General features: G+C 39.8%; 1 protein-coding gene across 4 annotated transcripts in view; it reads left to right on the top strand.

Annotated features, from left to right (window-relative positions):
- The window catches only part of pnpla6 (patatin-like phospholipase domain containing 6), a 64,931-nt gene that overhangs the window by 27,875 nt on the left and 23,224 nt on the right, over positions 1–13,832 (top strand). For all 4 annotated transcript variants that reach the window (XM_066708081.1, XM_066708079.1, XM_066708080.1 and 1 more), the window contains exons 22-29: positions 1,764–1,913; positions 3,217–3,280; positions 3,690–3,858; positions 3,998–4,180; positions 4,630–4,748; positions 6,986–7,142; positions 7,523–7,639; positions 10,135–10,204. In XM_066708081.1, the coding sequence (XP_066564178.1) occupies positions 1,764–1,913; positions 3,217–3,280; positions 3,690–3,858; positions 3,998–4,180; positions 4,630–4,748; positions 6,986–7,142; positions 7,523–7,639; positions 10,135–10,204 (1,029 nt within the window). The remainder of the gene's footprint in view (positions 1–1,763; positions 1,914–3,216; positions 3,281–3,689; positions 3,859–3,997; positions 4,181–4,629; positions 4,749–6,985; positions 7,143–7,522; positions 7,640–10,134; positions 10,205–13,832) is intronic.

Raw genomic sequence — 13,832 nt, 5'->3', positions numbered from 1 at the left:
ACAATATCACACTGTCACTCTCCCAGGCTTGGAGGCAAGATCCCACCTCTTGTCCCTCTACTGCGCACGTGGCTCTGACGTCAGTCTCAATGTGAGCAGGACACCCTGATGCAGAGCTGTTGTGCTGGGATGCTAAAGTAAACTGCAATGAGCTACAGAGGCTCTGTTTATATTTATTAATATTTTATTTGAAAAATCAGGGAGCACTATCTCAATACCAGGACACCAGGTTAAGTAATAAAGGAGTTGTTATTCGACGTATATGAACACTGTATTGTTTTCTGGTGGACAGGATTGAGGAACGTTGCTCATATGCACACAACAATTTTAATTGTCTTTATCTTACGCCGCTGATGTGCTACTCAAAAAAAAATCTCCTGAGTTGGCATGTCTGCATCTTGGTTTGACAGTGTTAATTTCGTCAACTAAAACTATGACAAAAAATATTTTCTCCAGATGTTGAATGCGCTTTATGTGGTTTACTGTACTGGTCTTAACATGAAGTTGATACAGACTGTGTGAAGTTAAACGCCTGTTCTTTTGTATAGAGGACTGGTCAGGGCGGGTCTTGTAATTAGTAAAGTTAGGATCTAATGGTTAATTTATAAGTACAGTAAATCAAGTTAAGTGCTTACAGCATGAAGCGCAATTCACACTTGGCTACAATAGGACTTAACAATATGCTTATTTTTTTTAACATCACTTTAAACCTGCAATATTTTGTGTATCAGCGGGTGAAGTCTTTGAAAATGAAATATTAATGCAAAAGCCATTTGAAATGTTAATATTGTCAGCGAATGTGCATACTGGAATATACAAATACAAATGGGATACATGTGTGCATGAATGGAAAATTAAAATGCAGTTGTGGAATTCCTTTTGCATTTGATTTAAAGTCCATTATATGCTTCCATATTGTTCTTGTAACTCTATTCTTATTACACACATTTTCAAGATGAGACTTCAAATTTTAAAACATTTGAATTACAGTAATTTGTGACCATGAAGCTTACAATAGCTGTTTGTGACTTTTCAATCTATATTTGTGACTTGTCAATCAGACATAATGCATAATGGTGATAATGAAGTAAAGAAAAAAAATGCATGGACTAAAATGTGACTAAAACTAGACTAACATTACAGGAGTTTTCGTTGACTAATATTTACTAAAATTAATGAAAGATGAAATGAATAAAATGTGACTAAAACTGATAAGCATTTTAGTCAAAAGAGTAAGCAAAATATAAAACAGCTGCCCAAATTAACACTGGTTTGACATCTCCTTGTGCTGGAAACAACCCCAGGGTTTAATATGTGAACAGGGAAAGCAGAATGAATATAGATCACTTTGAACAGAGGTGTGTTTTACTGATAGCTGGCTTCAGCCGCAGCAGCAGGGACAGAACTACTGGGAGCACTGTAAAAGGACAGCCCATTAAAATCCATAATCTCAAAATCATCTGAGCTGAAGGACTCTGAAGCCCTTTTAGTCTTCATTTAGTAATTCTCATTGCCATCGTCACCATTTTAAGCACAGTTGTTGTACAGTAGCCAGTCATATTAAAACCAGGCCGAGGTCCCTGTGCACAAACTCGTATATCATCAGATCTAGATATACAGACTTTGTCTTCAATTTTTGTCTCTCCCCGTATTTTCCTCACTGTCTCTTTTCTGTTTTCTTCTGTCGATCTCACCTTTTCTCTCATTTGATTATCTTCAACCTCCGACCCCATCTCTCCATCTTTTCTCTCTCTTTCTTATAGGCACAGCGCTGGGGTTGGCCACTGTTGGCTCCAGCCATGATGTCACCAACCCTGCCAGTAACCTGTCCACTGTGGCCGTACTGCCCGTCTGTGACGATGTGCCAATCAATGCCTTCAACCTGGAGCTGAGCCACGCTCTCAACGCCATCGGTATGACCACCATCAGGGTCCCTCTGAGCACCAACTGATTTAAGCTAGAGTGTGCTACATCTAGACTAGCCTTATTATGAGGCTAGACTGATATTTCTGAAATGGTACTGACTAGGGCTGTCTCCGAAGGTTCATTTGGTCTCCAGACCTTCGAAGGATTTTACTAGGGCTGTGCGATAGGACGATATATATCGTATGACGATAGAAAAACGTCTGTCACTTCATATTATGCTCTATCGTTTATATCGTGGTGTTGCAAATCCCACTCTTTACAGCAATATTTTTCGTCATTAGGACGCTTTGCGTTCTTCCTGGGTTCTTCCTGGTTCTTCCACACGTGTCGGATGCGGCAAGAAATGTGCATCAGAAACACAAACAGACATGGAGGAGAGTGAACCGACACAGAATAACCAACATAACCAATGTGTAAAATTCATAGAACTGAAAGCAGCGCACTGGAGATGATCCGTTTAGTACGCAGCTCCATACTAACTCTGCGAGTCTGTTGCAATTGACCCATTCATAATATTATTATTATTATTAATAATAATAATAATAATAATAACAATAATAATATTATTATTATTATTATTATTATAATGTTGACACAAAAACTGAGAACTGTGAAAGAGTCATTTTATTATAGTTAACCCAAATGTTAAGGTTACTGTGTTCCAGTAGCTTTCAGTAGTTTAACATAAAAAAAAAAATACACTGAACATTGCTATATCCGAACACTTTTTCATATTGAATAAAATACAAATTAAAGTTAACATGCGTATGTCACTGTGCATACAGTTTATTATGAGTAAGGTGCTTTTACTGGAAGAGCTATGTGTTTCATGCAAGTAAAATCAATATAAACTGTTTGCTTGTAAAAAATAAAATAAAACATGATTACTGTTTGAGAACTTATTTTAAACTACAAGGGGTTGTTTAATTTTGTTAAATGGATTACCAGTTAAAAAAGCAAAAGTAGGATTCTCATTCAAATCTATGCACTAGTAGCTAATGTAACGTCATCAATACATTATGCAAATTAGCACCAACAAAGCTTCGAACCTTTGTTCAGTAATGTGTTCCCAACCTTCAAAGGTAAAAATGTAACCTTCGGGACAGCCTACTGACAAAAGAAAAGTATCCAGCAGTAGCCAGCCGGGTTACTGTGCAGTTTGGTATTGCTTTTCTCACATTCTTATATTATTGATTTTAGTCCGTTAGGAATTTCATTAAGTTAATTGTTAATTTATGTATGTAAATGTTATTATATTATTTTTTATTTCCCCCCACCATTTATTTTCAGGCCCCACCCTGCTGTTAACAAGCGAAATCATCCGAGAGAGACTTGGAGCTTCAGCCTTGGATAGGTGAGGGGCCAGTGATGGAATTGTATTTTTGTCTTCCTTTTTATCTAATAATCATGGTTGTGAAGCAGTCAGATCTGAGTCTTGGGGAATTAGTCCTACGCTATTCTGCCATCTTTCTGCTAAAGGAAAAAAAAAAAAATTGAGACCCATGGGACCCTTTTGAGTATATTATCCGGTTAAAGACTCCATTATGTTGCATCAGATTACCCCTGGACTGCTTCCTCAGGACCAAAGTCTGCTTTTGTGGCAGACCGCCCGAGTTGGATAGCTACTGCCTCCTTCACGGATAGGGAAAGGTGGTGTTTGTTTCTTGTTCACACATCTTACCTCTGTTTAATCTTTTATCTCCAATTTCTAACACTATCTCACCTTTTTTCCTCTCTCTCTCTCTCTCTCTCTCTCTGTGCAGTATTCACGAGTACCGTCTTTCGGGCTGGCTCGCTCAGCAGGAGGACATTAACCGGATCGTGCTGTACCAGACCGACAGCACCATGACCCCCTGGACCCAGCGCTGCATCCGGCAGGCCGACTGCATCCTCATCGTGGGGCTGGGGGACCAGGAGCCTGCGCTGGGAGAGGTGGGTGGAAATCGCTGGCCAGATCCCACTGTGCCGATCCCACCCGACTGTCATCCTCGGTCTTTGTTCGTCTCTTTCTAACACGTCTCTCTCTAACTTCTGTCATTCTAAACCATCCTTCTCTTTCTCTGTCTCTCAGCTAGAACAGATGTTGGAGAACACGGCGGTCCGGGCCCTTAAGCAGCTGATCCTACTACACAAGGAGGATGGGCCCCCCCCGGCCCGTACCGTGGAGTGGCTCAACATGCGCAGCTGGTGCTCTGGCCACCTCCACCTCAAGTGCCCCCGCCGCGTCTTCTCCCGGCGCAGCCCCATCAAGCTGGTATGGACACCCGGTCACACCCAGAGGCCATTGGCCAGTTTGCATAACTGGAGCAACTGAAGTCAGTGTGGTCTCCAGTCCTGGTCCTGGTCGATGAGCCCAAAGGAAAGGGTCCAGTTAGTTTAGTAGTTTACCTCTAGATCTCAAATTTTAAAGAGAATGCCTTTCAGTTTAAAATGTCTTAACCTTTATTTAAACCCATTGAGAACTAGGTCTCTTTTTCAGGGGTGTCCTGTTATAAGGGAAGTCATAAAAAGGCAGTGTACAGTATTCCAAAATGTAAATGTTTGTATATTTTTAAGCCTATCATACAATATCAGCAATAAACATACACAAAAACAAACAAGATACAATTACTTCTTGTATGTAGTAACATATTGGAGCTCTCCTCTGTTGTGCCCACAGGAAGAGTTAGATTGTAGTGATGCTGTTTTAAATTGCCTTGACAGAGAGAGATGTATGAGAAGGTGTTTGAGAAGACCGCAGACCGGCACAGCGATTTCTCACGGTTGGCCAGAGTGTTGACAGGAAACAGCATTGCTGTGGTCCTGGGAGGGGGCGGAGCCAGGTAACATACCCAGTCTATGTCCAGGGTGACTGGAATACGCCCCCAAAGGTTAATCTATGAAACAACATCAGTTTCAAGGAGCCCATGGGGGTAGTAATTAAGTGTCGCACAGGTCTTCGGAGTCTCCTTTGGTAAAGATCCTTTATTATAACAAGATAGTCAACTCCCCCTTTTCTTCCATCTGTGAGCTGCATTATTGGAGTAGCAAAGAGTTCTGGTGGCGTTTTCTCCTTGTCTATATAGTGTTAAAAATGCCACATTTTTCGTGTTCAAAGCTTTCTTTAAAAAAAAATATTGCATTGTTTTTACATGATCCATGTAAAACTTATTTTAGTTATTATTTCAACCAGCAATGTTTTCACCTGGCCTCACAAGAATGCTTTATCACCTAAGTGCTGTCTCCTGAGCACACATGAATACTGAGGCAGAGATCCTAAATCTAGGAGGCATGGTTTGTAATCCAAGACAAGTGATAGAGATTGGCCACAATAAAAAAAAAAAAAAAGGAATCGATGGCTTGTGGATTATTTTAATAATTAGTGTAATTGTAAGTAGCTGTAGATGTCGTAAATTCAAATGCCACAAAGGTGTTCAGTATTTAATTGTGGCAACACAACCAATAAAAATAAGAATCTGTTTTCCGCTGGATGATATTCTGTATACTTTACTTCATACATAATACAAAATATACCGAATACTTCAGAGACATTAGTCTTACTGATTTTTTAAATGTATTATAAATTACAAAAATAATAATAACCCACACGGTCTCTCTTATGATTTGAGTATTCTTATGAATATTCATGAGCCTGCTGCTAGAGACCGCACTTCATTTAAATAATTTAAATAAATATTTAATTTAAATAAAAAATCATGTGTTAAGAAGGGTGTCTGTAATACAATCCAGGTGCATCATGTTAAAAAATTCAATTGTTTTTTCTAAAAAGAAAGCTTTGAATATGAAATGAGACGGGGAGAAAAAGCACCACCGAACCTCTTTGTTACTCCAATAATGCACTGTTTCGGGTAAGACAGATGTTCCAGTGTTAAATAGGCGGAGTTGACTATCTTGTTTAAATAGAGGATCTTTGCCTTTGGCAAAGCCTGCACAGCCCTGAAATATGTCCCCCATCTAATTTCCTCCTTTTAGACCTTTAGTGAGCTTGATTAATCAAAACAGTCAAGTAGGTCTGCAGGCGGACGAATTTAGAAATCATGACACTCTTGAATATCCCCCTGTACTGTCACCCCTTGTTCCGAAGGATTCCAGAGTCAAATTTGCCCCCTTTTTCTGTGAAAAGTAGAAATTAAGGTTTAAAATCCAACTTACTTCTTACAAAACAAGGAGACTTTCATTTGGCCTACCATAGCAAGTGGTTCACCTTTCATGAAAACTGAATTTTACCACAGAATTGTACTGACCTAAACACCCTGCATAAAAAGTACCCTGTTTTCAGTTTTGCGACATTTTGTTTGTCTTCTGTGGGCTGCAATTGCTTTTCAGAAAACAGAGTGCCACTGCCTGGCACCATCCCCCACAGGAAATAGAGTAATCCATTTCCTCTTGAATTTGTCATTCTAGTCATTCTATTTTACAAGGGCGTGTATCAGAGTCCCAGTCCTCAATGGCCAGAAAGCAACAGGAGCTGGTTTGCTTAAAACTATAATAGACTGTCCATTTTTGTTATTTTATCCCACACCTTGTGTTTGAATGCGTTAATGCAAGTTTCAGAAAATTTTCCCGAAAGTACTTTTTTTTTTTTTTTCTGCATTATATTTTATTAACAAGCATTGACTTTTAAGTACTGTGAATTTGTAGGAAATTTTAGAAAAGTGTCCACCATGTGTTTTTTTCCTCAAGTGTCTTAAAATTCCAAGACTGCATTGTGTAATTTTTCTTAGACTGGTCTTACTAAACAAGACTGTTCAATGCAATGGTTTTAGCTGAGTGTCTATCATTAGTATGACATTATACTAAGACAAAAACTTAGTCTGCTTATGCAACCACCCTCAGGTCTTATAGCTTTCTTTAAATCCTCACCTGTAATAGACCCAGGACAATGATTCAGATTGGTTCAGTTAAGTGTCAGTGAACTAATTAAGAACTCGAACAGAACAAAAAGGAGAAACGTTTGGCCCGAGAGGACTGGTTTTTGGAACACGTAATAGTTACAAATGTGACAGTCATCAGATCCTAATTGTCTCTGAATGGTAATAGCCTGGGTGTGTGTTGGCAGGGGCTGCTCCCATGTGGGGGTGATCAAGTCTATGGAAGAGGAGGGCATCCCTATTGACATCGTGGGGGGCACCTCCATTGGATCCTTCATTGGTGCGCTGTATGCCGAGGAGCGCAGCGCTGTGCGGACCAAACAGAGGGCTCGCGAGTGGTCCAAGGTGAGTAATGAAGCGTATAGCTTGTCATTATTGCTCTTTGGTTTCTGTGCTCACTTTGAAGCTGCTTTAATTTTCCAACACGGCAGTGTCTGTTTATAGCCAGTGGAGTTAGAGGTATTTTCCTGGTCTCGTTTAAACAAGATCAGTTCTGCAGTCTGTGTGACATCAGGAGATGGGTTCAACTCCTTGAAATGTATGAATTAAAGTATTTGGAGTGAACTGCTAATGCAAGGGGGTGATGGCTTCTCTCAGAATTGGAATGGGCTGCCTGTAGCATCAGTCTCATTCCTCCTGTGCTGGGTGGACCCTTTCCCCCAACTGGTCTGTTGAACAGGGCTGAAGTGTGCTCACTGCTCTCCCCCTCTCCAATCTGTTTGCAGGCCATGAATTCGGTGTTCAAGACCGTACTGGATCTCACCTACCCCATCACATCCATGTTCTCGGGCTCCGCGTTCAACACCAGCATCTCCAAGGTGTTTGAAGACAAGCAGATAGAAGTAAGGCCACTCTGCCTGGGAGCAATTAGACAGCAGTTGCTAACAATCAATTGCTAATCGTTTTGTTATAATTTATTTGATTTACTTTCCTGGGTTCCCGTTAATACACATTTACATTTACCCACATCGCTCCACGAAAATACCTTGTTCAAGGATACAACAGTATCCTTGCATTACAAAATCAGTTGTTGCTTTTTCTTCCATTTGTCTATTGTCTTTGTGTTTTGCAAAGGGTGGTATACCGGTTTTATGGTTTACCACAGTTTAGATACACCATGGTATAGATACCATTCCTGTTGCACTGCAGCGCAATTAGCATAATTAAGGTATAAATGGTTTTTGAGCTTTCTGTGACGTGAGTCCTACTGGTCCTGCATTGCTTTAAAAATGTAACACAGGATTGTAGTTTAGATTGTAGATGAAAAATAGATTGTGACGTCATGGGGGTGCTAACTGTGGGGCTACTTTAGTAGTCCTAAAGTCCAAGAGGCTTTGTGTGGGGTCTTGACACACTGCAGCAAAGTTAAATCAACTAAAATAAATGAGAGAGAAAAAGCATGACATTACATTGTGTGTATATCTGTATCTCCCAAAAGTCTGGGTTTGCAGATCTGCAACTGATTGATCGCTCAAAACTTTTTATTTTTTATATATTTTTTAAAGTTTGACATTACTGCATTAAAATTAAATAATTTGAAACAAACCATCGGTGTCACTGTATTGCAGTATAAAGGCTTATTCACACTTCAAGTTTTTTTCGTCTTCAGTGCGGTTCGGTTAATTTGGGGAAGAGTGTGAACAACAAATTTTGATTGACAAACAAACCGAAACAAAATGAACTGAGGCGACAAAAAAGTTGGTCTCGGTCAGTTTGGCAAAATAACTGACTTGGGTTCAATTGGAAAACTTGAATGTGACACTGGAAAGTCTCGGTTCTTTTTCAAAAAGAAAACAAACTCCACATTTCACCCAAAAATGCGTACAGTACCAGTTAAGATAACATGCGCCTTTGTATTTATTCATTTACTTATTGTTAATGGTAACATCAGTAACATCTGACTGCAATTGGATATTGGGATATATTCATCTAAGGTGTTATAAAGGTATTTCAATTTTTTTTCTAAATGGAATATAATGCAAATTGAAGTTATTTTGCAGCTTATTTGTACTTTTGTTTGTGTGAGAAAATAAGTGTCAGAAATAACAAATTGCTATTAAAACCCTTAATTTAATGTATTATGTAAAGTAGCACTATATGTTTAAAGGTATGGCAGTAGCAGTAAAATACTCCTAGATGGATATGTAGGGGACATTACACTGTTATTGTATATTTTAATATAGGCAAAACAATCACCATTCAGCAGCGCACTGTGCATTGATTATAATATTCACAAGTATAGCAGCATATTGTTGTGTTCAATAACTGCATACAGTATGCTTAAATATTGGATGCATTCATGATACAGAAAATCATCAAAGAATCTGAAAATTAATTGCTTTGCTGGTCAGATCTGCGCACATTCTGCACAACGTGAACGTGCCAATGTATTATTTGGTTGTATCAGAAGTAGACTGTCAAATATGTTAGACTACTGCATGTAGTTGCTTTATTGCCGTCATATGTATTTGTTATTGTACACGTTATGTTGCCATTTCTTATATGCACTAATCATGTAAAATGTAAATATCGAACTGAGCATGTTTGTACACAAGGCAAGTGTGAACAGTGAGCACACTGACTGATACATTGTTTCAAAACAAATTAACCAAACCAATTTTCATTTGAAACAAACCCAATGTGAGGGGTAACATGTTTGCCTGTATAGAGAGATTATATTTTGAATGATTTATTGGTATATAACAAGTTATATCTGATTTGTTTTAAAGAATTACAGCTCTTATAAAGACATTCTTTTGTTAATTGTGATGGCCGCCTACTATTGACTCTTTTCTGCTGTCCTTCCCTGTCATTTAGACTGAAAAAATAAAATAAGCTCCATAGTATTTAAACAAGTTGAGCATATTTGTGACTGTTTGCCTGAAATCTGTGAGTGCTATGTTGTATTCTCTGTGACAATGTGATGTAAAGAAAAAGCACAAATAGTTTATGGCAGTGCACAAAGGGGGCTATAAGAGGGGAAGCATACCTTTTGGTTTGTTTGTGTGGGAGTGTGGGGCAGCCATGTTGGTGAGGGGCAAGGAGGACATTAGAGGCCATTTTTTTTGTGAGGAGTTTTATGCAGTTTAATTACCATTATCCTTCTAAGAGTGGTCACAATGTAGTTCTTAATCTGTGTTTTGAATTTCATTTCTATAAACCTACACACTTGTCTTGCTATATTTTTATTTAAAGAAAAACAATGATTTGTTGATTTGTGGCTGAGTGCCACAACATTAATCCTACGTTAGGCTTTGTTTTGGGGGCGGGGGTTCTTGTTGTTTTCTGGTTTGATCAATTATCTTCTTCCAACTTTACTGTGCTTGTTCTCGCGCAGGATCTGTGGTTGCCTTACTTCAACGTGACGACCGATATCACAGCCTCCGCGATGCGTGTGCACAAAGACGGTGAGTAAACCTCTCCGTTACTGTAATCTTGTTTCGGGTCAGAGCTCCCCACCACCCCCTTTTTAGAGCCACCAGTAGGGAGCAAATTTAGGAGAGACCCTCAAATTGTGTCACATAGTGAGTTATGATTAAAATATAAATTTACTCCAGAAGAGACTCCTTTCTGTGGACTGTTCTTATTGTAGAAGACTATTTCAGGAATGCTTCAGATTACATCATAGAGTGGACCACAGTGACAGCAAGTTGCAGCTTCCTATGGATGCAAATAGAAAAAGTAACAAAGTAAAAAAAAAAATGCAATAAGTGAATTCATTCTCACCTTTGTTTTAGTGTTGTTTGATTTCTCCATTAGTTCCCTTTGCTCTTATGTGTTTTCCCTTTGTGGGTATTAGTGTGTGGATGGACACTTGCCAATCTAGCAGTCGGCTGCAGCAGATGGAACATCCTGAGTGGCCTCTTAAGTGAAAGAGGCAGGGGAAGACATAGCAGTAATGCGCAGAGCTTATTGCAACTTTGTGTTACTGTAGTGCCCTTCCCTTATTGATCCACGCATAGGGAAATATTCAGGTAGTTGTTTTTGCTGGAACAGTCAGTTCACATGAATGTCTGTGTCACCTGAGAGCAGCAGCATAGAATACTAAATGCCCCCTAAATTAGAGGACAATTTATCTACCTGACACTCAGCTGTGCTCTCTACCAATGAACAGGCTGCCCCAGAGGACAATTTGCTCTTTGTTGATAAATACAACTATGAAGTCATTCATCAACTTTAATGGTACAGGTCTAACAAGGGGCCGGAAAATTCTAATTATATATATATATATATAATAAAAAAAAAAGGGAAAACATAGTTGATTAGATTTAGACAAGCCCATTTTCCCCTTGAGCAACTAGCTTTGAAAGTCATCCAGTTAGGTATCTCCTGCTGCTCTGTGTAGAAAGTAACTGTAGAGGAGATGTCTTGGATACAGTTGCATCCTGATCGCCAGCCTAACTGCATGCAACGCTGCATCTGCATGGGTACTAACTCTGCGCCTGCCTGTCTGCTTAGGGTCTCTTCTCTCCCCTCTGTTTCCCTGAATCTTTGACCTGCCTTGTTTCTCTCTGTGTGCAATCCGTGACCGGCTGTGTTAAGACTGCTGTTCATAATATTGGATGGCTGAGAGGCCAGGGAAGGCTTTGATCCTGGCTTCCTTAATGCCTTGCGATCTGAACGCCGGGGATGTCACAAAGACAGGATGGTCTTGAGATACACAGACACAGTGGTCTGGAGTGAGTGATTTTTTGGCTTGCTATCACCACATTTTCTCCATAGTATAATATGCCTATGCAAGAATAATAGGATGTAGCCAGGTTAGTCGCTTATCTGGGAGGACACTCACCTGCCTTCCTGTATGTATGTATGTATGCATGTTATTTTTATTTTAAAATCTATGTATGTATGATCTGACAAGGTATTTAGGTATAATGGAATGAACAGTAGCGGTTAAGGTTTCCATGGGTCCTTACCTGGCCAATTATTAACAGCGTCAATTGTTTAGAGAATGTTTCCGATAACAGAGAAACCTACACCTGAGGGTCTTTTTATCAGCTCGCGTATCTGCAGCCTGATAACTTTCACGTGACGTTTTTCTCTCTACCCACCGTGCCTATTTTGTAAGTGTCCATCACCTTTCCTCACACCCAGTTGGCTGATAGCTGTCCCGTGTTGAGGCTGCAAGGTGAATTGTGGGAGTAGTAGTAACCTAGTACACCTCCCTCATACCAAAAGCACAGGGCAGTCTGCACTTGTCCTCTTTTCTCCTCCTTCTGTCTCGCTGTTGTCACGTGACATTTCTAGTGATTTAGTAGTCAGTTATTCAAGACTTCCTCCCATACTCCTCTGCTGTGTTTCTAATGCAGTGTCTCCCAACCCAGCATAAAGAATTGAACACACAAAGTGACAGTTGATTTTTGTTCTAGTATGTTATTGTTCCTGTTATTTTTGTAAATCTTAAATGAAAAATATGATTAGAATGATTTTAAAATGAAAATGTTAACCACATTACCATGCATTAATGCAATATTTATGATTCAGTTTAGGATTAATTATTTATGATGAAATGCTGAAGCATTCTGTGAGTCAGACAAATTTGACAACGTTTTAATGGGGTCTCGCCAAGTATAAGGCTGGGAAGCGCTGCCCTAATGACTCATTCAACCAAAGTATTTTCTCTCGTTCGATCTGTGGACCTCTCTCCCTCTCTCTGTCCATCTGTGTGTTTCTGTGTCTGTGCACATTTTGATTATTCATAAGGTTCTAGTTAACGAGCTGGCTGCTCACTTTTCTAATTGCACTCCCTAAAGTGAAACTGATAATAATGCCTTTTGCTTGGTAACTGATTTTGCCGGCTGAACCCCTCTTTTCCTGTCCTTTTCCACCAAATTAGTAGGCCTGGCTAAAACTGGTGGCATAGCTAGCAATCGACTTGGTCAATGCTTCACCTAAAACTTTCTATACCTCCAAGTGCTGTAACGGAAGAAATACATTCAACCGAAAATAACCCCCAGATCATCTTCAGACCTCCTTCCTTGAGGTCATAAAATGTAGAATCCAGAACAAATGCACACTGTTGTCCATTCCCCGTCATCTTGTTTTCTTGTCCCAGTGTTACCCTTACCTTAACCTCAGACAGCTGACATAGTTTTGGCCACACAGAAGTGCTCTTTGCCCATCGATAAATCAAGCTCCCTTGTGGCTTCTCCAATTCAAAATTATCTATTTGGAGCGGAAGATATCTCCTGGTGTCAGACGAAGAGAAGGTTAAGATCCAGATTCTTTGTTGCCAATAATCCCATGCAAAATGATGCAAAAATGTCTTCCTATTTTGCATTGTTGACTGGGAATCTGCGCAAGTGAGGCATTTATGCATTTGTATTTCTAGGTCACCTAGTGTTGAATGATTACCTGGACAGGGGTAAATGAGTCTGTTATAATTGGTCAATCTGAATTGGGAAAAGGAAATTGAGATTTAGCCTGGGGTTTGGCAAACTCTTAGCAGACAACACAGTCAGGAAGGACCAGAAACCTCTGGCAAATTTGGAAATATCAACTATGCTTGGAGGGACAAGAGATGTACCTTTTGAAAAGATTGCACTGGATATACTGGATATATGGTCTACAATGCAACATTGTTTTAATTCTTTTTTTGGTCTGGAGATAAACTGCCTAAAACATAGTCTTCCTCTTAGCTCTCTCTCACACTTTCTCTTTCTTTCTTTCTTTCTTTCTTTCTCTCACTTTCTCTTTCCCATAGAAGTAGCCTCGTCCTGGGACATTGTAGACCTAGTATTAACACGGTGTAGTGGGGAGGAGGAAGTGGGGTAGGGTGCGAATGAGAGGGTGTGTGTGTGTGTGCATGGGTCCCTGGGTAAATCTAATTCTCGGTGTTCTCCTTCGCTTGGTGTCTTCTTTACCTTTGTCTCCTAACGACACTAACCCTAATCCTGAAACATCATAGTGGCCTGCCTACGGAGTCATTCCAGGTTTTCCAAACGTCACTTCAGTTGTGGCCTGTGTCATCCTGTCTGTGTCCGTTTAGTGAGAGACTGGAACCTCCCTCAGTAAGCAAGTTGCTCAGCCTCCCTT

Source organism: Amia ocellicauda, chromosome 7 (genome assembly GCF_036373705.1).
Source record: "Amia ocellicauda isolate fAmiCal2 chromosome 7, fAmiCal2.hap1, whole genome shotgun sequence".
In the NCBI taxonomy this organism is placed as follows: Eukaryota; Metazoa; Chordata; class Actinopteri; order Amiiformes; family Amiidae; genus Amia; species Amia ocellicauda.
The sequence above is the reverse complement of the archived record's forward strand: the minus strand, read 5'-3'. Positions and strand labels throughout refer to the sequence as shown.